This window comes from Drosophila navojoa, chromosome 3 (genome assembly GCF_054131105.1).
Source record: "Drosophila navojoa isolate 15081-1374.11 chromosome 3, UAZ_NAV_1.0, whole genome shotgun sequence".
Taxonomy (NCBI): Eukaryota; Metazoa; Arthropoda; class Insecta; order Diptera; family Drosophilidae; genus Drosophila; species Drosophila navojoa.
In genome coordinates, this window is record NC_142891.1 from 15,581,506 (window position 1) to 15,606,197 (window position 24,692).

At 39.8% G+C, this 24,692-nt stretch overlaps 2 protein-coding genes across 2 annotated transcripts; both read right to left on the reverse strand.

The window, feature by feature from the left end:
• Nucleotides 1–426: 426 nt before the first annotated feature.
• On the reverse strand, nucleotides 427–2,745 carry LOC115562265 (uncharacterized). Its single transcript, XM_030383408.2, has one exon. The coding sequence runs from the start codon at nucleotides 2,259–2,261 to the stop codon at nucleotides 753–755; it is 1,509 nt and encodes a 502-aa protein (XP_030239268.2). The 5' UTR covers nucleotides 2,262–2,745; the 3' UTR covers nucleotides 427–752.
• Nucleotides 2,746–10,959: 8,214 nt separating this feature from the next.
• On the reverse strand, nucleotides 10,960–22,627 carry LOC115562227 (lipase 3). The gene is made up of 5 exons (XM_030383300.2): nucleotides 21,914–22,627; nucleotides 14,226–14,403; nucleotides 13,797–14,158; nucleotides 13,542–13,700; nucleotides 10,960–12,115 (listed from the first exon to the last, which is right to left on the reverse strand). Exons 1-5 carry the CDS (start codon nucleotides 22,154–22,156, stop codon nucleotides 11,384–11,386), a joined length of 1,674 nt encoding a protein of 557 aa, XP_030239160.1. The 5' UTR covers nucleotides 22,157–22,627; the 3' UTR covers nucleotides 10,960–11,383.
• Between the last annotated feature and the right edge of the window lie 2,065 nt (nucleotides 22,628–24,692).

A 24,692-nucleotide genomic window follows, 5' to 3' on the forward strand; every position in this document is an offset into this window, starting at 1 on the left:
TGCAAATGCAATACCAAACCCATATGTGGATCAAATACGAATGGTACGTGTGTTTGTATAGCAGCACATTTTGAATACCCTGCCGTTGCTAAAGGAGGTCATGATGGAATTTGATGTTGCATCAAATTTGTAAGTACTTAAAGCAGTGTTAAATATAGATTAATTACTCAAGCAAAGATTTTGGAGTATGCGAGTTTCATAAGTGAATTCATGATATTTATGTTTTTATATTAAGTATACGCAGAGTAAAAATTTAGATATTTGAATAAGTTTTTTAATCCTGGACAAATTATATTGAAGCCGACTTAGATAGAGAGGGAGAAAGAGAGAGAGAGAGAGAATCGACCTCTCTTATCTGTACATCTGTAAATCTATACAGGGTATCTGCCAGTTGACACTCCCGGCTAAGGCAAACACGAAATGAAATGTTTTATTGTAATTCATGTTTTATTTATAAATTATAAAATCGATTTTATTTTTTTAGCCACACAATAATTTGCACAATATTATTTCTATTTTATTTTGTTTTGTTTTTCTACTTCTTCTTCTCCTTCATCTTCTTCTCTTTCTTTTAGTTTATCACAATATATTTAAATATTTCGCTCGTTTAGAATTTGGAAAAATCCAGCACGAAAATGTCTTTTTCTGTCGATATTGTTGTTGTTGTTGTTGTTGTTGTTCTTGCTGTGATGTTGTATGACAAGTTGACCCTGACAAGGTCATTTTTGGTGATTGGTATGTGTGGTGCGCGCTTAGGAGCGATTCACTGATGAATAGCCATAGAGCACCTCAACGCCATCGGAGTTGAAGATGCGCTCGATGCGCGGTGCACGCGTTGCCTTAGTTAGCAGCTCGGTGGTTGGTTTGCTGGTGGTGGTGCTGCTGGTCAGTGGTGCCTCTGTTGTGCTAGCAGGCGCCACTGTCGTTGCTGCTGCAGCTTCTGTGGTCCCCTGGATAGGCGCAGCCTCGAACAGGCTCTGTTGCTTGGGTGGTGCAAGTGTGCTTTCGGTGCCTGGCTCGGTGGTGCTCTCTCCCTCAATGCTGGCCGTGTCAAACGTCGTCTGCATGACGGACTCTTCTGTGGTAATTAACCTTGCCTCCGGCTCAACGCCCGGTCTTTGGGTAATCATGTTCAGACTCAGGCGGCTCAGCAGATGCATTATGCTGCGCTCCGTGGTGCTGTTGCTGTTGCTGGCTTCAGTGATCATCTCTGCCTGGGGCTCGTACTCGGCCTCTGGCGGCTGTGTGGTCATGAATCGCATCGCATCCATTTCGGTAGTGGACTCGACCCGAGCGGACATGCTTTCCATAAATGTGTTCTGCTCCGCCAGCGACGACTCCGTGCCCGATGCCATTGCGTCCATTGAGAACGAGCCGCTGGTATTGAAATCTATCAGTGGCACATTCGTCGTCGGCTCGCTGCCGTAGGACTCGGCCTCCTCGGCGATCATGGCGGTTTGCTCCGTGGTCATGTAGCCGCCCATTTCTCCGAGGGACGACAGGGACTCCAGGCTCATCTCCTGGCTTTCTTCAACGAGCCTCGACATGGTTGACTTCGGGTTGAGCAAGCTGTGAGACTTCTCCAGGGCCGCGAGCTCAGTGACTGACTCTGGTTGCATTGTTGTCATTGCCAGGGTAGCAGTTGTTGTGGCTGCTTCCTGAGTTGTTGTATTTATTGTTGTTGGTGTTGTGGTTGCTCCAGTTGTTGCATTTGTGGGTGCCACTGTCGTTGTCTCAACCGCAGCCGTGCTCTCCTCTGTAGTAGTTGGCGCCTTAGTTGTCAGCCGGCCGTCCCGCTCCGCTCGCTCCTGCTCCAGCTGCTGCACCACTGAGTCGGGCAGCGGCTCCTCCGTGGTCGTGTATTCCGGCAGCGATGTGAACGTCTGTACGCCATCGTCGGTGGTCATGATGGCATCCGCGTCAACCGAAATGGTAACCGTGTTCATTTCAAGACCACCCGAATACGTGGTCTCCTCCTCGTCTGGGCCCAGCGCTGCCTCTGTGCGAGGTTCCTCTGGGCTGGGCTCCGTAACAGGATCTATCTCAAGCGCTCGGGCCTGCGATTGCGCTGACCACATGATTGTCAACAGCAGCGGCAGCAGCAGCGCGATCATTGGCATGCGCGGCATTTTGGCGTGGAATGCGAGGGCAGCGTTGACAATGAATTTCTCGTCTTGCCAAACAGCACCAGCAGCAGCAGCAGCAACAATGCGAGCAATAACAAATAACAATAGTAAGAGACCGCCAAACGAGTCGCGCATTCACTTTGCCCCCTTGAGACTGGCTCCTGGCTCTCGACTGGTTAAATATTCAACTGGTTAACTGGTTAGCTGGCCAACTCTGATCACCGGCTTCCGCTCTGGGCCGCGTTGTTGTGACTAGTTATGTTTACGGCGAGGAACTAAACCGCTTGCAGCTTCAGCTCACGCTTTTAAATGCCGCCGCGAAACAGCGCGAATACTTTGAAGTGGCCTGTACCCAGCGGACCCACAGCTGGCTGCTCACATTTTGATTCTCTTTTTACCTCACTTCTTCTGGCTAATTCAGCTGTGGCTGCGTTGCCAACTGTTTTTTTTTTCGCCATTTTTTGCCATGGATCGGAACCTGCCTGAATTACAGTCTATTTTGTAATTACCCGAGGTTTTGTTTTGGCGCACACTTGGCCCAGTTTGCGGGCTAGCAAAATCATCTCTCAATAGCGCTTCCCGGTCGCTCAGTTTCACATTCAATGCACTCGCTCACCTGTTATTGATTACCTGTAAACCGGCTTTTAATATCAATATTTATCTCTCTCTCTCTCTCTCTCTCTCTCTCTCTCTCTCTCTCTCCGTCGCTATTTTGTTCCTCATTATTTTACGTTTTGTTTTCATCAAAATCTTATTTATTGAGTGCCATTCGTTTTGCTTGCCAACACTTAAGCTACTTTATCGATTTTTGCCAATCTTCAAAAAAGTTTACAAAGTACTTAAGGCTGTTTAAAATATTTACAATACCTGATTTTTGTATATTGTATATAATATATTATATATATATTTTTTTTTATTTATATATATTTTTACATTTAATTTAATATTATTTAATATAAGGGCTAAATAAATTTGTTTAAATTAAAATGCTTAATTTACATGATATTCAATAGGTTTGTCATTGCAACACAAACGGTTTCATTTCCATTTAAAGACTGTTGTCTTTAAAAATAAAAGAGATAATCATATAATTATATAGTTAAATAATATTGCAATAGCGGAAATGGAGAATATCAATACATTAAATCTATCAAGACATGTCTTAAATGTCATTTCATGAGTTTCATGAGTATTCAGTTTTAGTTTTACCTGACTAAAGGCAACTTTTCTCTAGCTTGAAAATGGATCACCTTCAATTCACTTGCCTTTCTCTAAGATGCTTAGAGAAAGCACGCTTTAGTATGTTATAAGTGGAATAACTTAGTTATTTAACTAAATATTTAGACATATAAATTGATATGTATTAAATACGGCTACAGCAAAATAATTCTTTCTTGTCAATCTACCAGCTGCCTCTACAATTTCATCAGAATATGATACACAAACTTTTCCACTCACATAATTCATTTGTTTTTTTCTAGGCTAGCCTAGGAACTTGGCAGCTGTAACGATTAGTGCTATATATTAATTACTGCGTAGAATATCAACACATGGAATTTTTCAGCAAAACTATTATAGTCATATATCAATTACTAAATAAAGAAAAAAAAAAACCTCCATATGCAAGCAGCTTAAAAATAAAAAGGAATTTCTGTACACACAACTAATTAACAGACGCTCAACATTTCATGGAAATGCATTTCGCTGTAAAAAGGCTTCGGTATTAGTATAAACAAAAAACGATCATTGACAAATTTAATTAAACTTTAATACAAGTTTGTATATAGATAGCGATGAGGCCTTATGCCATTTGGCGTTTTAATTATAGACTCTTAATCGCTTTGGCAGCTTAAAATATTTCATATAATCAATGTGATAAAAAGAAACAAATTTCGATAAACGTTTCGCTTGAGGTCAAGTAAATGAATTTGTAATTGAGTTGATTTATTCCTTGAGCTTGGCATTTAATTGCTGGAGATTGCATTAGGAGAATTATTTTCACTTGACGCAATAAATATTTAATGAATGCCACGCCTTAAGCTAATGTGTGTTTACTATATATATATTTGATTTCAGTTTGATGAAACTTGCCATCTTCCATTTCCCTTTCGATTACCATTTCCACTTCCCCTTCCATTCTCAGTTCGGATTCCATTTAAAGTAATTTGCAGCAATTGCCAATGAAGCGACGATAATCGCTGGCAATAAAGTGCCACGCCCACAAGCCCAGTGGCACTGAAGTTCAAAGCGAGTGCGTCTGGTTGGCGGCAGTTTCTGGGGGTGCTTCGCATATTGAAAATTACATTTTGGCTAAAACAAATTTGCATTCGGAGTGCTTTGGCTCAATATTGGGCTAATGAATTTTCAGGCCAAAAGCAAACGAACGCCACAGAGCTGAAGCCAAAATGTCGGCCACTTCAAAATGCCAATTGATGATCGGCAAGTGCCGTGCCTGAGGGCACTTGGTCTCCAAAATTTGTATTTAAATTACATTTCGCTTGGGTGAATTGAAAATGTTTTCTCTGATTCGTCGACGGCTGCTGCCGCTGCTGCTTAAATGTTTTTCCACTTTTCACTGGGCTTACAGCGGTGCTGCTTGGCCTTTTAATGAGTTTGGCGCAGCGCACGTTGCGTATGATTAATATTTAGCTTTTCGCTCGACAGCATCGAGCAGCGCGAGTCCTTGCCATCAAACAATTCATCATTGGCCAACAAAGGCAGCCAAGTTTTCCATAAATATCTACGAAATTCACAAAGGTATCCGCCGGGAGCCGCGCTGACTGCCCGCCGGCCGAGTGCTGCGCTACTCTCAGCCACTTCGCTGCTTGACAAGCCAATTTGCTTGCCAAAGTCCTTTTCGAACATTTTATAAGTCATATTTATGCTGGCTGCCAGCCAAGTGGCCAAGTGGCCAAGTGTCCTGCCAGCTCAATTTAAGTGAGTGCTCGCCCCCCTCCCCGCTGTCCTCGTCCCCAGTTGGCGGCGCATTTTAATGATGCCATTGAAGTTTTTGGCGTCAGCCGAAAAGGTGTCGACTGTATTTAGACTGCCAGCCACCTGAGTGATGACAAATTTCGTTAGCCATTGTTCGAGCGCTGGCAGGACTCTTCATTAGATGCGATTACGCGCCCAATTTTCTTGCAACTTTTCTCGTTAGTTCTTATCGCGCGCCTCGTAAAAATCAACGAGCAGCGGGCTGAAACTTCAACTGCTCCTGCTCTATAAATCATACTCGCATAATCGTTGCTAGCCACGCCCACACCCACATACAAACACACGCAACGCCCAGTGGTCAAAAACATTTCCGATTTTTTTTTCGATTTTTATTTTGGATGTTGCTTAGCTGCAAATTTTTCCGCTGAGCTCAACAGAAACACCCGAAAAAGAAGTCGTTCAATAGTTCGTCGATATTACTATTATTATTATGATGCTTATTATTATCATTGTTGTTGCTATAATGACAATGGTCTTCTATTATTGTCGCTCTTGTTGGCATTATTAGCCATGGCAATGGTCAAACATTTTCTGTCGAGTTGACACAAAAGTCTCTCGCCTGCTTTTGCTGTTCAATAATATTTATGCTGTTGTTCAAGTTTTAATGGCAACTGTTTTGGTCACTTTTGCGGCCAGATATGAGCTAATTAATGCAGTGGGAAATAAAAGGAACCAGAACGTGTTGATGTCGTGTTCGTATGGAAGCAAAGAAGTTTGTAAAAGTTGGGCAGCGCTATAGAAAAGTTTTGGAAAATTCAGATTGCTTAACTGGCACATATTACTATTATATATGCAGTAAATTTTAGAATTCACAATGAACTAAAATTTTAGATATGCGGATATAAAATTTAAGTTAATAAATACTAAAGGCATTTATCATATTCTCTTATTTTGGCATACATTAAAATTAAGAGCGAAGGTGATTTTGAATAAATTAAACTTTAATAGAAGAATTTTTATAGAAAATATAAATCTTATTATGCAGAGTGGTGCGAGGGGTTGTGATAACAGTATGTTAACATGATTATGTTGCATTGACGTTAACAAACTTTTTTCATTTACTGATCAATTTCTGATCGTCTCTGACAGAAATTTTGTTGCTGGTAAACTTTACAGTTGACTTCATTATTTCTCTCTGATACTCATATCTGGTAGGTACCCTGGTACATTTCAAAAAAGGCGTCAAACTTTCGTCAGCAATGCATTAAAATGACAACAACTGCCCCTTGAGCTATGCAATGATATTTTGTATATTAATTATTATTGACTTTGACTAGCCCTAAAGTTATGCAAAACTATTTATATTATTTGACAAATAATTTTTTTTAAAGATAAAGAGATGAGCCATTTCTCACTATGAGTATTTGCTTTTTTCTATATATACATACATATATATATTTTGTAACGTTGAGGACATCGGTTGAAGATGAGATTATTTATTAGGAGGTGGACAGCCCCACTGCAACCGAGTAATGTATAATGGAACATCAATGAACATCTAACTAATGGACCAAAGTGCTTGAACCCTACTAAGTCTGGCTCCATAAGTGGGCTGTGTATGATAAATGGCATGCAGAGTATTAGTAGTACTTGCATCCAATATACCGGTTTTCTTGACTTCTAATTAGTTGTTGGCTATGATGAACTGATTACGAAGGGCATTATTTCGCGGCTGAGATCAAAGAGCTTCACTACAATCAAAATATTTATATTTTAATAACAATTTTTTAATATGTTTGTTTTTGCCATAATTGAAGAATAGAGAGCGGAAATGTTTCGCGTTTTGGCATATCTCTTTTATATTTACACTCAAAAGTTAAAGAGAAATAATTTAAATGATGCAGTTTTAATTGAATGATTTGGATATTTTAACAAAAGTTCTACTAAAACTGTTTCAGAGATTTTTTCTAGCATTTCGTTTTTCCATAAAGGAAACTTGATCTATTGAAGCCCAGAATTTACTTTTACTTTACTCATTAAGGAATCCAATATACAAAATACACTCTTTAAATACATTTTGATTCACGGTTTTGTTTAACATATTTTAATATCAACTAAGTGAATATTTTGTGTCGGTGCATGCGGCACAGACGAAATGGCTTTAACCGTGGAAGCCGGCATTGTAAAAGTTCCCCGAGACTGACGCAGATATACCGCCGATACGGGCGCGAAAACGTCCAGGACCACCAAATCCTGGGCCAAATCGCGGGCCACCAAATCCTAAGCCACCAAGTCGCGGGCCACCAAATCCGAAGCCACCAAATCCTGAGCCACCAAATTGCGGGCCACCAAATCCAAATTGAGGCAGCGCCGCCGCAGCAGCAATGAACAGGACCAGCACGATGAAGATCTTCATAATGCTCCGAATGCTAGATGGATATCTTGTTGACTCTTAGAAGGTGAGAATCCAAATGAAAAAGCAAGCCCAAACCACTCTAATTTATACAATCCACTCGAGGTCAGGCTCGTTCGGTGGGTTTTGAGTGCAAACTAATTTCGAGTGAAGATGGCGCATCTCGCCCCATTATGATCATGATAAGATCAGTTATTCATTTCATTAGTCAATGGGATAATATCAACAGGGCTCAGACTAAATGCAACTAAATAAAGAAGATAGGTCTTACTTAAAATCTTGAGCATATATTTATATATATATGTATATATAAGTGAGTAATAAAGCTGCAGTCGGGCGTTAGCAGCTGTAGAATAATCATTCACTAAAAATTGTGAAAATTACAGGGTATTTTTCGATATATATAACATAAATATACATAACAATTATTTTTGGGTCATCGATATAGGAAATCAGCAGTAACTCAATTGTCCGAATGATGCTTCTAGCTCTTAAACTGTAGGACATATAAACTACTGTGGTTTGTCATGTCCCTGTGGGCGTGGTTTTTGATATTGGGTGGTCAACCAAAGCTTTAGGTCTTTAGCATCAATAGTGCCTAAAATATAGCGGAATTGAAAAAGTCACTATATTTTCAGATCCGATCTCTTATTAGGCGTGGACATATCCGCCGTGGCTTTCTGAACTTGGTTGGTCTTCAAATTGGCTCTTCGAATAAATGAGTGAGTATAAAAAGCTTTTCAAAAACTGAATTTATTGGATAACAATTGGCTCCCCGCAGGATTGTCCGCTTTTGTATTGGCACTGAGCAGCACTTCAGCTGCTCGAGCTACAAATGTTCCAAACAACTTGAAACTGTTTCTAAAAACGCAATTCACCTTCCACTTGAAAAAGTTTTCATGTCGAATACTATGAAGAGAAAACATAAAAGCGCATTATAATTGCATACAAAAATGTTGTGTGTGAGTGTGTGTGTTTTTTTTTATTTGTGTGTCGTTTGCAGAGTTTGAGCATTGTTAAAATTGTATTGTTTGTGCTGGCAATTCAATTAACTGGCAAAAAGGCATAAAGAGCAGCGTTGACAGCATTTAATACCTGATTAATGGGAAGCTCCCCGTCCTGCCCTGTGTAGCTGCCAGTGGCCGGAATTAATATTAACTTTGTTCCACAAGTGGATTTCAATTGATAGACTTGGCTTAAATGAAATACTTAAAGCCCATTGAGGGGCAGCTCGCTTAACAATAATTCCATAGAATATTACAAGTGAATTATGATGCTGTATATTTACTCTCCAGAAGCAAATGCACTGCAGCTGTGCAGCTACAGCTAATGACGTTAGCGAGAGGCTAACACAATGTCATTATGTGCCAAAGGAAGTCAAGAGGAAAGCCAAGCCAAGGACTCGCAATGTGCCACGGCAAGCACCACTAATTGACTTTAATTATTTTGTTGTACTTAATGCCTTGTTTACACAAGAACAAAGAGAGAGAGGGAGAGAGGCAGAGAGAGAGGGAATCAGTGGGAAAGTGAACAGCATGGGCGTGGCACTGGCAAATCGAAGCAACTTGTGCTACTTGTGTGCAAAGGCAAATAAAGAGAACACAAAATGTACGCAAAAGTCTGATAAACAAGAGACAACACAGTAGAAAGAGACAGAGGGAGAGCGAGATGGAGAGTGTGAGGTATATATAGAAAGAGACTGACTTGATGTCTACAAAAGTTAGTTAGAGGCAATGCAAACATGTGGGCTGCACAACTGAAACTAATTAAACTTGTATTTGTGTCAGTTGCACATTCCGCCATTGTAGCAACAGCAAGAGAGAAAGAGAGAGTGAGAGAGAGGGAGAGAGAAAGAGACAGAGAGAGAGAGAGCAAAAGAATAAATAAAGTAAATTATCAAACATTGTGTCAACTGGTCTTAAAGCTTTTAGCAAACTTCATATTTAACATTTTATATATAATGTATAACAATTTTTTTAATATAAAGATTATATAACTTGGCAAGAGCAAGAGAGAGGAAATCAATATTGTATAAATTGGCCAACAAGTCTTATAATACACAATATACATATTATTAGAGAAACTATACGTAGTTTGGTTTTACTACTTATGTAAATTACTTACTCAAAGTTTTATAGTAATATTCTTGAAGTTTCAACACTTTAATATCACTCCCAACTCAAACAACAGCTGTAAAGTTTTAATAGAGTATAATATATGAATGTATTTCCTTAAGCTATTTCTGCTACTTAATGCAGGTATAATACCATCATAAATATAAAAAAAATGTTATATATATATCGGTATATATAAAATATAACATATATTTATATACAAAATAATATATAGTTGATTGTTTATCTTCAACTGGGCAATATTTAAAATATTCATCGTATTGTTCAACTTTTTCAATTTCAATGAGAGACGAATGCAATTTGTGGCGCACAGTGCCCGGATGAAGCGCGTACCGTTGAGTCGTCAAGTCAATATTTTTTATTTTGCCTGCTAACGGGCAGAGTGTAGCTGGCATGCTGATAAAAAGAGACAGAGAGCGTGGGAGTGATAGAGAGGCAGAGAGTTTCGAATTTATCCCGGCAAAGCACTGCGGCTGTTTGCGTGTTTATTTAGTGACAGTGCGCCAGGTAAGTTTGCGCACAGCTGATACGCAATGCAATATAAAAGCAGTCACAGTCCTGAAAGCGCCTCCCACTGCTGCGACTCTCTAAAGACGACAACAAATGATGGCAATTCGTTTGGCATGCAGCCACAGCCTGTCGCCAAAGTGCACAGCTCTGCCGGCCCCGGATGGGTGGCTTGAAACGCATCTTGGAACAGCTGCCCCGGGGCGCCTTCCCGGCCGTCTCCTGTCCGCTGCGACGCATAAACTTTTCGCTCCGCCTGTCGAAATGAGTTGCATTTTAAGTTGCAATTAAATGTCGAGCTGCATCCACAAATGCAATATTTAGCGCTGGCTGAGCTGTGGCAACAATCAAATGGCTTAGTGTGGCGTGCGCGCGTTTTTAAACGCGCCAGAAACGCGCGCATATTTTATGGCATAATTTAAGGTGGTGATTGCGTTAAGCTGTTGCATACTTTTTAAATATTTTTAATCAATTCCATTTTTATAAAAAAACTCTGAAATTTAAAATATATATGAATATGAATATAATTAATATATTGATAATTATATTGTTTAATAATATAGATTATCAATATGAAATTACAAATTTAAAGTAAGGTTTAATATATATTTAATATATATTTTTAAAATATATTTTTAACTTCTTCTTGTATAACATTCGGTATTTCCAAATATATAAAAACAATTCTATTTTTCTGCATTTCAGTAAGATTTTCATAAATAACAGAATAAATATACTAACTGAAATCTTGTATCTGAATAAATCGACACAATATTTTCCCAGCTCTCATACACCTTTTCAGTAACTCCCGCTCCTTCCTCAATGAAACTCCAAACATTGCAAATTATCTTAAAAATTATATTTATTATTAAAAATACATAAATTTGTACACATACATAAATAAAACGCTTGCAGACGGGGGCAAGCAACATCGAAAGTAGTTACTAGGTAAAATCTGGTAAATAGAGTTTTCGAATGGGCTCCAGTGTTTTGTGATCGGATGATGGGTGGATGGATGGACGGATGGATGGACGGATGGATGGATGGAAGAGAGCTGTGCTTGCGCCTAGTCAAGAATATGATGTGAATGTGAATGGGTGCTGGGCGTGCCTGAGTTGATGTAGCTGCGTCTGCTGCTCCAAAGGGACACGGGAAGCAGTCGGAGCTAGACGCTGGGATCAGAGCGTAAATTGTTAAAATGTCATCACAGTCAAATGAAATTACACAAGTTATAGAACCTTGCCCTTGAGCCTGGAGCAGAGGACAAATCACGCGGCGAACTCGAATGGAAATGTTGTTGTTGCTGTTGTTGTTGGCTCCATCACATCCTCTGCTGCTGTGGTTGCCGTTTCCTGTGTCGTCGCTGTCGTCGTTGTGGGTGTTGTCGTTATTATTGTCATCGTTGCTGCCGTCGTCGTTGTTGTTGTTGTTGTTGTTAGCGGCATTGCAGTCGCAGTTGGCATCATGAAGTCCTGGTCGATGCGATGTGGCAAGTGAACATTGGGCGGCAAGGCTGAGTGTAGCTGAGTCTGCATTTGTATTTGATTCTGGAGCTGCTGCTGACGCTGCAGCTGCATGGCCAGGAAGCTGGCCAAATTGGCTGTCAGCTTGGCCCGTTGATTCTCCACGCGTCGTATGTTCCGCACCAGCCGATTGTAGACCAGCGGCTTCACGTCGATGGCCCACAGGAAGTCCAAGTGATTGAAGCGCTCCATCGGCACCAGATACTTGTCTATCACGTTCGGCAGCTCCCTGGCCAGCCGATCGACACCCGTCGTCGATACGAGCAGATCGTTGACCGAGTAGTACAGCGCCACCGGCACCTTGACACGGGACAGATCGTAGTCGGGCGGCGTCATGCGATTGTATTCCAGCTGATTCCTCAAATAGCCCCGATCGAACTTGCGGAAGTGGCCCGACTTCATCAGCTGCCCAAAGTGCTCCAGCTGCTTGATCGAGGCACCGGAAGGCGTGTGGCTTAGCATGACGGGCAGCATAGTCTAGGATAGAAGATGTTAATACTGATAAAAAGGAAACAGAGTCTAGAATAGAATATATTAATGCTGATCAAAATATGTATGAATGGAGTGAGCTCAATATATTTTTGCAAACTCTTGTTTGGACTCTCTTCGCTATCTCTACAAAAATATTACGCATACGAACTGTAACCCTTGACAGCAACCAAAGTATTCCGTTCCGTATCTATTCAGAGCTGACCTAGTCAAGGATTAGAACATTGCCTAATTTGCATGTATTGCCCCTTAGTTGGCGGCTCAACGCTTACGCCCAGCCTCTGTCAGTTGATTAACCTGATTGTTCGTTCGATCCCCAGGCGTATAACAAAGCAACAACGATGACAATGGCACAGAGTTGAGGCATTCAGTGGCATTGTGGAGAATTACACCATTCTATGCAATGGATGCCATAACACTCAATGCAGTTGCCTAGGCGTGGGCCATTCCATTATGCGGGCCATAACTTCAAATTTGAGGGGGCACTAAAACTGTCAGTTGGGGTAGACAACGAGATTTGGTTAATGATGTGTAAGGGAGACATTTAAGCGGGAGGGAGGGATGGTAAGAGATATATTGAAATAGAGAGAGGGAGAGAGAGAGAGGGAGAGAGAGAGAGGGAGAGAGAGAGAGAGGGAGAGAGAGAGAGACAGTAAGATATAAAGACAGAAATATTTCTGCCGAAATGTATAGATAGAGTAGTGGAGGGAATAAAGAGAGCGAGAGAGGCATAGTCTGAGAGAATGATAGAATGAGAGTGAGTGAAAGGCAAATAGAGAGGGGCAGAAGAGGAGAAAGAAGCACAGCTAGAGGAAGAAAAATTGGGAGTTTGCAATTGAGATTGAGACTGAGGCTAAGATCGTTCTGGGCGCTGATATTAAGAGAGAGCGAGAGAAGAGGATACAGTGTGAGTAAGATAGATAGAAAAAGAAAGAAGAGGCTAGCTTGACAAAACTATCTGCTCTATGTAACGACAAATATTTATTTTTAAATAAACTTTGATTTTGTAAACATATTATGCAGCATTTGGTCAAGCTGAAATCCCTCTTTGATTTTCGCTTATTCGTGCAGTTTGTTAAGCTGAGAAACCTGCAGCTATAGCCCGGGGCCCACTCACTTAATCACATCGACAGTAAGCACACCCAAAGTACCGCAATGGATAGCCAAATGAAGTGCCAACTTAATGAACACAATCCCCAATCGAGCTGGACACCAACAGCAATAACAAGAAGAAGAGCGAGCATCGAATGTGCCCATGGGAGAATTCAAATCGATGCCCGCAAACATTTTCGGAAAAAACACGCGAAAATTGCATTGAACATGGGGGGAGAGATAGAGAGAGTCATGGGCTAGGGGCCTTTGGCTGGGGGCCCTTGGCTGGGGGCCTTTGGCCAGTGGCCGGCGGGCACATTACCTTGTTGAGCTGTTCGGAATTGTAGCCGGCGACCAAAAACAGGATATTCGAGCAGACATCCTGCGTCATGGCATTGTCGTGGCACACAACCTGGCTGTGGTCCACCAGAAATTTCGTGTTGGGCATGAATTCCGTGATGCGCAGCATTCGCGTCGCTGCCTGCCAAATAGGACCAAAAAAAAATAGACAGAGAAAAAATCAAATACGGATTGGTTTAAATCGTATCGATGCGACTGCACCATATTCCGAATTTACCGTTAGGAAGTCGAGAAATAATACGAGGGTGCGAAACAGCGGACTCTTCATGTCGTGGATGTAGGCGATGGGCGCCAGGGCGTGCATCGAGGTGATTTTCTGCGAGTAGGCGGGCTGCTCGGAGCACAGCACCCAGAATATGGCCGTGCCCTGCGAGTGCCCAATGTAATGGAGCTGCTCGTAGCCCGTCTTGCTGAGTATATAGTCAATATTGGCCGGCAGATCGTATTTGCCCATCTCGTGGAACGTAAAGTCCCAGAACTCCTGGTAGTCGCTGTTGAGGCTGGTGTGGTTCTTCGAGTAGCGATTGCCGCGCGAATTACCCATCCAGACATCATAGCCCAGATCGGAGAGCATGTAGCCTGCAAGCCACGATGATTAGCATACATAGAGTTGAGTAGAAAGAGCTGTACATATAGAGAGACTCACCCAGGCCCGACTTGGGTCCCATTAGCACCCACGTCGCTGAGGTATCCAGAATGCCGTGCATGAGCAGCACCGGCTGGGCACCCTTCTTTGGTATGCGATGCATTTCCAGTATGTATCCATCCTTGGTAACCACTGTGTGCGTCTCCGACGGATATCCGTATTTGCGTATTAATTTCGGCTATCCAAAGAGACGGGAGCAATGCGAGAAAAAACCAAGAGAAATTCCATTAGAATCGCAAGTGCAAATCATGGCAGTGTGAAATTGAGTTGCTGCTGCGGCGGCCACACCCAGCCCTTGCCCCTTTTCAATGCGCCGCCTGCTTTTCCAATTTGCATAACTCTGCGGCGCTGCTTCAGGTGGAGCCGCCTCGTTCGCCAGCTGCGACATCGTCTGCGGGCCCTAACCACAGCAATTTGGGCTAATGAATTTTAATTTATAGCATCAACAAGTTAAACAACCTGCATAGCCAGCCAGGCTTGCAACACCCAGAGCCGCCTGTTGCGGTCGACCCACAGCCGACTCGAACTCTAGCTCCAGCTCTCAGCAAATTGGTGTGCTCAGCTATTTTATGAGCTGCAAGGGATATGAAGACTATCAGAGAATGTGCAAGCAAAACTCAATAAACTTAATAAGCCAGCGATTAAAAGAGATTATTGAGTGCTTGAGAATGAGAGGCAAATAAACGGAATAATCTGCATAGTCTAACTTTTTAGCTGTGAATTTGAATATGATAATCGATATTGAATATGAGACGTAATGAATCTGCAGAAATTCAATTTATTTTTATTGTTGTCTGAGATATTTTCTCAAATACCGAGCAGAAGGCTGAAATGAAACTGATTTAAAAATATGTGAAGCATGGATAATAACTATCTAGCATATATTGAATAGTATTAAAATATAGTCATGCTCTCGTATATCAGAGGATAGTCTTAAATGAATAAAGCTTATTTAAATGTTCATGAAAAGCAAACTTCAAGGTGATAAAATGAAATGTTTCCTTTACGGCAATAATTACTTTTCGTAACTATTTTGATTGCCATGCGCCGTGCCGCATCAAAACGGAGCCGCCCACGCAGTTTCGCATGCCAATTAAAATTTCTTTATTAACACGCAAAGGCGCATCGAAGAGAGAAGAAGAGCTTAATTGAATAGTTTTCAATTGTTTATATGATAAACATCAGATTTAGAATTTCAGCCGAATGTGACGCAGCAGGCAGCAGAGTCACGTATTACGCATACGCGGCGTATGACGGCATACGAGCATAGCGAGTGCCCCCAGTGGCGCGCTTTTTTCCGCCTCTGCATAATGTTTATAGATTTTAAATGTTTCGTGATAATTTTGATAAGTCTTTGGAGTTATACAATCGTTGAAGTTGGTGCCGAAATAATTGTTGGCTTATAAAACAATAGCTGCAAAATTAATAATAAAAACACGCGATTACAGCAACCAGAGAGTAAAACAAAGAGAAAGAGAGCCAGAGTGGAAGAGAGAGAGTGTGTGTGAGGGAGAGCGCGCGTAAACATGCATAAAAAGCACAGTTGAAGCTGTTTGGCATTTTAATTAACCTTGGCAGCGAATCGGAGTAGCTACAGCTGAGACTCTGGCCAGCGGCTGAGGCAGCGGCAGCAACAGCAACAAATGCTCATTAAATAGGTATTGCCAATTGCATTGGCCAACTGACTTGCCGGCTGGTTGGCCAACATGAGGAAGTGGTACCGCAAACTGAGCCACTGAAATATTTCTTTCCTTTTTCACGCTTTTGCCAATGTTTAGGCATAAATTTAAGGTGTTTTTTTTTTTGGCTCTCTCTTTCTTGTCCATTTCCTAGCGCCTTTGTTATGCAATTTCTTTTGTGGTCGCAAAGAATAAAAGGCCAGAGCTGTGTTATTTCAACAGCTGGCCATGCCGGCCCCTTTTGTTTTTCTTGGCAAACAAACGGCGACTACTCAATTTGACACACTTTTCGAGCCGGCCAAAAGCGGCCCAGCCAATATTAGCTTTAGCCACATTCGCACATTGGCAAAGTTTTCAAAAATGCAAGAGAAATAGAAGAAGAAGCATAAAAAATAAAACTGCGAAGTTGCAGTCGCATCTCGCTGGCTGTGCTGAGGCGGGCAATCCCCATGGCAGGCAGCTGTCGCTGGGGCTGTCACTACGGGGCCGTGCTACACCACCAGTGTTGTGAAATGCCGCTGCAGTCAACGCAAAATATGTGTGGCAATCCAAAATGCAACAAGCTGCATTCAAGCATTTACATTTTGTTTGCTGTCCACTGATAAAATCTGCAAATTGCCATTCATAAATCTTATTATATAAGCAGCCAAGCTTTATCTCTTGAATGCTTGTGAAATTTCAAATTACTTATTACTAATTACACACTTTAAGTCTTGACTTGTTTCTAAATTTATCATGAAACTGCTATCAGATCAAATAACGAGTGACTCTGGCACAGTTAGGCGTGAATTAAAGATGTTCACTGAATTTATATTACCATTAAGCTATTTGCAAAATTTCTCAAAATATTAAAAGTAAAATATTAATTAGGAAAAAATTAATAAAAATAAATATATAAAAACATAGGATAAAAAAAATATTTAAAAAAAATCAATATAAAAAAATTTAAAAAAATAAATAAAAAAAAATAAAAATATTTAAAAGAAAAATAAATGAGAGTAATGATTTTTGTATTTTGTTCTAAAGAACAACCTAAATATTTTTCATGAAATAAAATAGGAAATCAATAAGATATTTTTAGTGAGTTGTAATGAAGCAAAGCGAGAACCAATTAGATTCAAATAACTTCATAAATTTATAGTATTTATTTTTTTTTAAATTTTTTTTTTTATAAAAAAAATAACAAATATTTTATTGCTTTGTTTTATATATTTAGTTTTATTTAATCAAAAGCAATATTTTAAACAATAATTAACGATATCGGTAGAATTATAAACGCTACCACATTGACTTGATAAAGTCGCTGTCTACTTAAATACTTAATTAATTCCCATTTAAATTTCAAATGAGCTCCTATTTATAATAACACTGCATAGACCTAGCATCGCAGCACACATTCGACTGCATATAATTTGGTATTATGGCTCACAGTCGTACACAAGTCATAGCAAATTAATTTGAGTTTTAATGTTTGCTGCGAACTGTTTGCGTAATCGCATCAAATGTTTGTTAAATTATTTTATTGGCAACTGTAATTCACTGAAATTTCGGAGCTGCGCAGCCACCGCCAACAACAGCGCTGGCATATTAAAATTATTTTTCTTTTTTTTTTTATCATGCCTCAACCAGCGAATAGTTGGAAAACTAACTTTGAATAGCGAGTTGCAATGGAAATATTACACAAATATTTAAATATTTATTTTATGAGCTGCCATTTGAACAAACCAAAATGAGACTGAGTAAATAAATGATAAAAACTGTTATTAAATAAATGAGAGTTGGCTGTTCGAGACCTATGTCAATATGATATGCAAGGTTTTCGTTTATGTTTTTACTGCTACGCTAACTGGCAAAATACATATTTTAACTTTTTTTTATTATTTTTGTTTTTTTTTTTTTTTTTTTGGCGCTGATTAGCAGCTGAAACATAATTTTCGTTTATCACATGTTGAAGGCAACTTGACCCACTAAATTGTGGCTGCGGTTCGTCTGTGTGTTTTGGTTTTGTGGTTTGTGTCCACGCTTAATCTGTGTGTGTGCTGGGCGGCATTGGGGCGTGGCTTTTAGCGCTTTGTTTACACACAAATTCGCAGTATTGTTGCTGCCGCTGCTATTATTATTATTATTATTATTGTTGTTATTGTTGTTAATGTCAATGCAAATTTGACGTGTGTGCATTTTGTATTTGTTGATGTTTTTTGTTTATGGGCTTAGCTCATTTGCATAAAACACTTTTGATTTCTCGCATTGGACCACAAGGAAACCGCCGCACTTATCGATCGGGCCAGTGTTTGTTTTGTTGTTTTGTAACCGACCTTGATATTGACATCTCGGCGCACATTTCTGCTCGCCATTAAAATCTACAGCCGTCAACTCAACCAGTTTTTCCTATACACACATACATCGACAAGGTGCCGCGTACATCAGCAGATGTTTATATTTTTAAGTCTCGACTTGCCATGCTTTAGCATTTGCCATGCTCTCGTTGGCCTGACATCAATTTGATGACATCAAAACATAAAAGGTTAATCACATTTGAACTTTTGTTGAGAGCGTTTCAGGTAGCTCGACTGACTATTATAACACAATACATCATCATATTGTATCTAGACCAAACGACAGTTATATAAATCGATCGAAATATCATATAATTGGTAAAGCCTTAAGGCAATATGGCTTTGTGATAACTAAGAAAATAATAATTTAAGTATTTAATTAAAAAATTTGAATATATAATTGTATAAAATCTTAAGGAAAACTTAAAGGGTCCAAATCTACTAATAAATAGTTATTTATAAATATATTTTGATAATATTTTAATGGCTTTCACAAAATTATGCATCAATCAAAATTAATGCAAATAATACAAATAAAATAACTTGAATATGGAGCTTAAAAAGTTTTAATTATTTTTTTTTTTTATAGAATTTAATTATGAATATTATTAATTTAATTATTTATGTTATTATTATTTTTTTAATATTTATTTATTTAATTTTTTCCTTTTCTTCAAGATATCTATTCATTTGCTGAAGTAAATTATTTCCAAATTTTAAAAGAAATCTTTAAAAAGTCTATTAATAATTTTCTGTAGCTAGCTAATCTACCTTGGGTCAAGGGTTTGCATGTAGCTGCCCATATGCTCTCCTCTAAATTCCGGTCGGTATTCCAATCGAATTGCAGCTGTCCATTTGTCAAGCTACGTAATCAAGTTGATGACAATAATTTACAAATCTGTTCGCATTTGGCATGCAAAAACCTATGCGGAAACTCTTTAAATTCAAATTAAGGCACCTAAAAAACAAGCAGAAGAAAATAGACAAAAACTGAAGCGAAACAAAGGCAGAAAAAAGTAAACCAAACCTTACAAGATAAAAAAATATATATATGTGTATATAATAGAAACGATAGGAGACAAAAAAAACTATTGCAATCGCATTTCCTTATTTTTGTTGACAAAGCAAGAGAGGGAGAGAGAGAGATAGAGGGAGAGAGATATATACCTCTGGAGATCTGAAATCTTTGGTTGGGTAAGCCAATGTGTTGGGCACGTGAGGCGAGGGCTGCTAACCCATATTTCAAAGTCAGTCAGCCAGTCGACAGGTTAGCCTAATTGCATGTTGATTATAATGTACGTGCGTGTACGTGTGTACCTATGTGACTGTGTCTGCGTGTGTGTGTGTAGTTGACAATTTACAATTTGTTATTGCTGGCATTAAAGGTGTCTCTCCCTCAGCTCTCTCTCTCTCTCTCTCTTGGGTCCCCTGCGATTATGCAATTGGCAACGTGCAGAAATTGTTGAAGAGTTTGTTGGGCTTTGCCTTTTTGGTTCGCTTAGTTTGTTGGCCGCATTCGAAAGCCCAGCCATGACTTTGCATAAGATTCAGTTTCAGTCTCGGTTTTGGATTCAGTTTTAGTTTCAGTTTCAATTCCAGCCTGTCTGTCTATCTGTCTGTCAGCCTTTAATATGGTTACCCAGGTTGACAGTGCTCGCATATCTACTATCTATCACCCAGTCAGGTCTACGACGCACGTAAATCGCATAATGCACATTACGTTATCACGTAACCGCCAGCCAAACCCTCCTCCGCAGAGTCTTCTATTTGGTAATTTGTTATTGTTGTTTGCTTGCCATGTCAATAAGCACTTTGCCTCTTCTTCATTTTTGGCTGTCGAGTTTATTGGCTTTGTCAATTTTCGCCTGCTTGGCATTATCGAGCATTATTGACCCCGCCTTTATTATAGCCGTGTGCGAGTGTTGTAATCCTCTGCAATATTTGCTCTTCAAATTTCGGCCCATACCCTTGGTGGCTGGCTGCCAAATGATTTCTTTTAACATTTAACTTTTTCAGTTTTCTTGAAATGCAAATGTTAGATTGACCTCAGAAAATCCCAACGCCAAGCAGCGTCGCCTGCCTTTGGAATAATGATGTGAACGGAAGCCGAGTTAATTGATCTAATTGCAGCCACGTGAAGTGGGCCACCTAACGGCCCAGTTAGGGCGCCAAGGTCACAGTTGTAAAATACCTTGACAGCCCTGAGGTATACCTGATTCAAATGCATAACATTTATTTATTTTATTTATATTCCATTCGAACTTGGTTATAGAAATATTTGTAGATCGTTTTATTACATCTAGCTGAATTTCCTGGGTTGCTATGTATGTGTAAATGTTGTATGATGCATGTTTACATTTTTAACAAACTTATATATATCACTGGATTGAGTTGACCATGTTTATATTATATTGTATATGCTTTGTGACTCTTAAAAAAATAAATAAAAATAAAATAAAATAGTTCCATATTTCATTTTATTATTGGAGGCTGACAGATCTAGTTCGCACAGTAAAATGTTAAGCCTAAAGCCCAGCTATTCGATCAAACAGTGAATCATTCATATAAGCAGTCCTTCAATGAGTCATTAGTCAAAGAGACAGCTAATCAATATTAATGATTAGCAAATCAACACTAAAAGGTTTCATTTATCGCAGAAACCTATTGATTGACTATTTAAATATTTCTACAATTTAATTATATTTTATAATTATCTTTATATTTTATAAAATTACTTTTAAGTTGAATTATTTACATTTTTTGATTGAAAATTACTAAAAATATATCATAGTAAAAGTTTTGAATTTTTGCTAGTCTCATGTATTAAATGAACTCAATTCATTTGAAGTTTGCTTACTTTCGATGACATTTCATTTAACACCATTTCTTTAAAAAAAAATTGTCACACATTTCAAAAAAAGAAAAAAAATATACATATACAAATATATATATTAACATAAACAAAATATGTATTTTTCACAAATTCTCCACAGAGTCCATCTCTGGCATTTCATTTCGAAATTCCGGGAAATGCACTCGAATGCTTTATTTTTACATATATTTTTTGCGACCATTTAGAGTGTTGATTAGCGCATCAGTATAAATTAGCGGCGATGCCATAAAAGCCAACAACAAGTCACACTAGTCATGGCAAAGAGTCGGCACACCGCGATGAGTTTCGCGCACGTCACTTGGCCATAAAAGGAGTTCACTCTCAAATGAACCAGAGAACTTGCACGTGAAGGGCGAGTGCTTCACGTGCTTGGCCATGATTAGAGCGAGCTCCAAGCCCCCAGCATAAAGTTCTGGAGCACTGGAACTGATTATTATGGCAACAAAGACGAAGTTCAACGAACTGCAGAAAACGAAGAAAACTTTCTTTTGAACGAACAGTGAGAAGACATAAAAAAAGGTAAGTGTAAATTTATTTAACATAGAAATTTTGGCTGAGCCGAAGCGCAAGAAAAATTGTATGTGGCTGGTGGCACTGAGAGAAAAATAACCGGTAACAGAAAAGGTAACGAAGGTAACTACAATAACAACAACAATGACATTAACAACAGTAACAATAACAATAACAAATGTCAATGCTAACAACTTTAGCTGTGGCTAGCCCAGTTATGGTTGCCCGGCATTGTTCGGGCGCCCTGGGAGGCGAGGCGTGGGTACTTACCGTTATCAGCGAAGCATCTTCGAGCACATCAGATTTGAGGTTGCGTCCGCCGCCAGCCAAATTGGCGTTGCTCGAGAGGAAGACGCTGTTCAACAGATTCTTGAAGCTCAGCGAGCTGTAGCTGAAGGGCGAGAGTATTGTGAAGGCGTCGGCGCTGCCGCAGACCAGAAGTGCCACCAGGCTGTGCAACAGCAGCGCCGTTGGCCATGAGCCCCAGCGGCACGCGCGACTATTCGGCCACATTTGGTGTTCAACGGCGAGCCAGACAGCCGGAGAGAGAGAAAGAGAGTGCGAGAGAGAGGGAGGGAGAGACAGGGAGACAGAGACAGAGCCAGAGACACAGAGAGAGAGAGAGGCTCTCGCACACAGACACACGCACAACACTCACTCGTTAAATTGGCAATGCAACCGTTGCTAGCACCTAAGCGTAACGATTACGTCGATCTACAGCCGATGGGCTCCCCCCTAAGAAAATAGCTTCACTTGCAAAACACTTTTGATGATCGAGCTGTGTGTCTTATGTCACTTGTGGCATGTGTTATCCTTTGCTGAGTCCAGGATCATTCGCACTTGTTATCGTTTGCTTTGTGTATGGATGGAAGTCTACTCTACGGCTTTGTGAGCTAGCTGAAACGCGCACGCGCGAACTGTTTTCTCTGGCCAACCGATCTGCTGGAGCTGCGATGTTCAACTGACTCGAAGCATGGGCCTCGACTCGTCAGACAGGCTGGGCCTGAGCTGCGGCCAGCAGTGCAGCGAGCTCGAAGCCAACATGTTGCAGCTGAGCAGACACCGATCAACATTATCGTTGGCTCGCACTCCATGCGGGCCACTCATGGGCTTCGAGTACTCCAATAATTATAGCTATTTATGTGTGCGCCGTAGAAATGCTTAAGCTTTCAATTCGCTTTTGTTTTTGTTTTTTTTTTTTGTTTTTTTTTTTTTTTTTTGGGTTCTCAGCTAATAATCATAATTACTAAGTAGAAAGTTAGTAATTAGCTTAAGTGTGAGAAGCATCAAGTATGTTAATAAGTAATAAATTCACCAATAAATATATAAATATACATAAAAATTAATAACTTAAATATATAAAAATATACAATAAATATAATAAATATATAACAATTTTAAAATATATTTAAATTTGATTTAAAAATGATAACTTATATGAAAAAATTAATAAAAAATTTTAATTTTAATTAAATATTAAATATGAAATATGAAATTACGTATATTAATGCTTTAAAATTACATCAATTAACTTAAGAAAGATTGGTCGTTATATATTAAAAAATAAAAATAAAATAAAATAAAATAAAGCAGTAAATAAAATCCTATCTTACCTAATAAACTTTTTATTCTTGTTTTCAATAAATAAAAAATATATATTTGCAATATACGAATTATATTGAAAAAGTTTTATTTTTACTTACATAAGTAATTTTTATTAATTAAATTTTTGTTTGTATTCCAAAATATTTTTTAAAATATATTTGTCTATATTACTTATACTTTAATTAGCTTGCAGCTTCCTTCATGGTCGCGTGCAGAGTTCATGATCTAGAGCAGCTGATAGCGCTGCTGCTGACCTAGCTCAAGGAATTGGCTTCTGTGGTGGATCGGCTGTGTTTCGGACCCAACATGTTCGACGCCCCCATGCGACACACTCAAACAGGTAGCGTGACTTTTTACTTGGCCGTTTTTATCTCTCGGCCTGCCAAACAGAGATCTATTATATTATCAAGCTGTACGTTTGTTTTGTCTGCTGGCGACGTGACGTTTGTTGCTGCTATTATTTTGATTTGTTGTTGTTACTTTTTTGTTTTAATGCAGCGCGTGCCAAGCAAGTTTTTCGCCTAAGTCTTTCGTTTTCGCACTCAGCTCGCCTCGTGTGGGCTTGAATTTTTTTTCAGTTCGTGCCGCGGGCCGTTGATACCTCGATTGTTTGTTGTTGCTTATTGTTGTTGTTGCTGTCTTACTGACTCGGTTTCAGCATTCGCTGTTACGTCTGCTGCCCGCCGCTGTCGACGTCGCGCCTCTGCCCAAAGTTTCTGTTTCCAGCCAAGGTAATTGCATTTGCACAAAACCCCCAGCTATTCAGCCACGGCACGCCCCACTGCACCCCAAGTCGAAAACGGCATTAACCAAGCAGCTGGCAGCGCCCGCTTTCTGCATTGGGATTCAGCTGGAGTTTTACTTTTTGGGGTAGGCAACTCGCGTTACGTTTTCGTTTGCAAAATGCGAGCGAAATGTTGAATTCAAGATTGACGGCGGGAAATTGTGCTGCGATTTTCAATTGCTTTGATTACGAGTCATTATGCATGTGGACTTATTGGGCGGCGCATCGTCTGTGTCAACTATTGTCAAGATTTTGCAACCATCATCATCATCAGCATCATCATCATCATCGTCGTCGTCTTCATTATGATTTCCCGGCTGTAATCTGTTGTTGTTGGCCTTGGCCTGAGCCAATTTGTCAGGGCTGCACTCGAGCCAAGCCAGAGTCGGAGTCTGATTGCGAGTCGCAGTCTCACTCTCGCTCTCAGTTTCAGTTTCAGTTTCAGTCTCAGTCTGAGTAGTGCTCAATGGCAGGCAATATAAACATTAATCATAAAATTCAATCACCATTTTTACATGCATTTTTACAACATCCACGAGCTGCGATTTGCGCATGTGAACCAAGGCGATATTAAATTGCATGCGAGCTGCACAGATGCCCCTGACGCTTTCACACCCATAGGACCCGTTGCCCTGCCCCAGTCGCGGCATGCCGAATGTC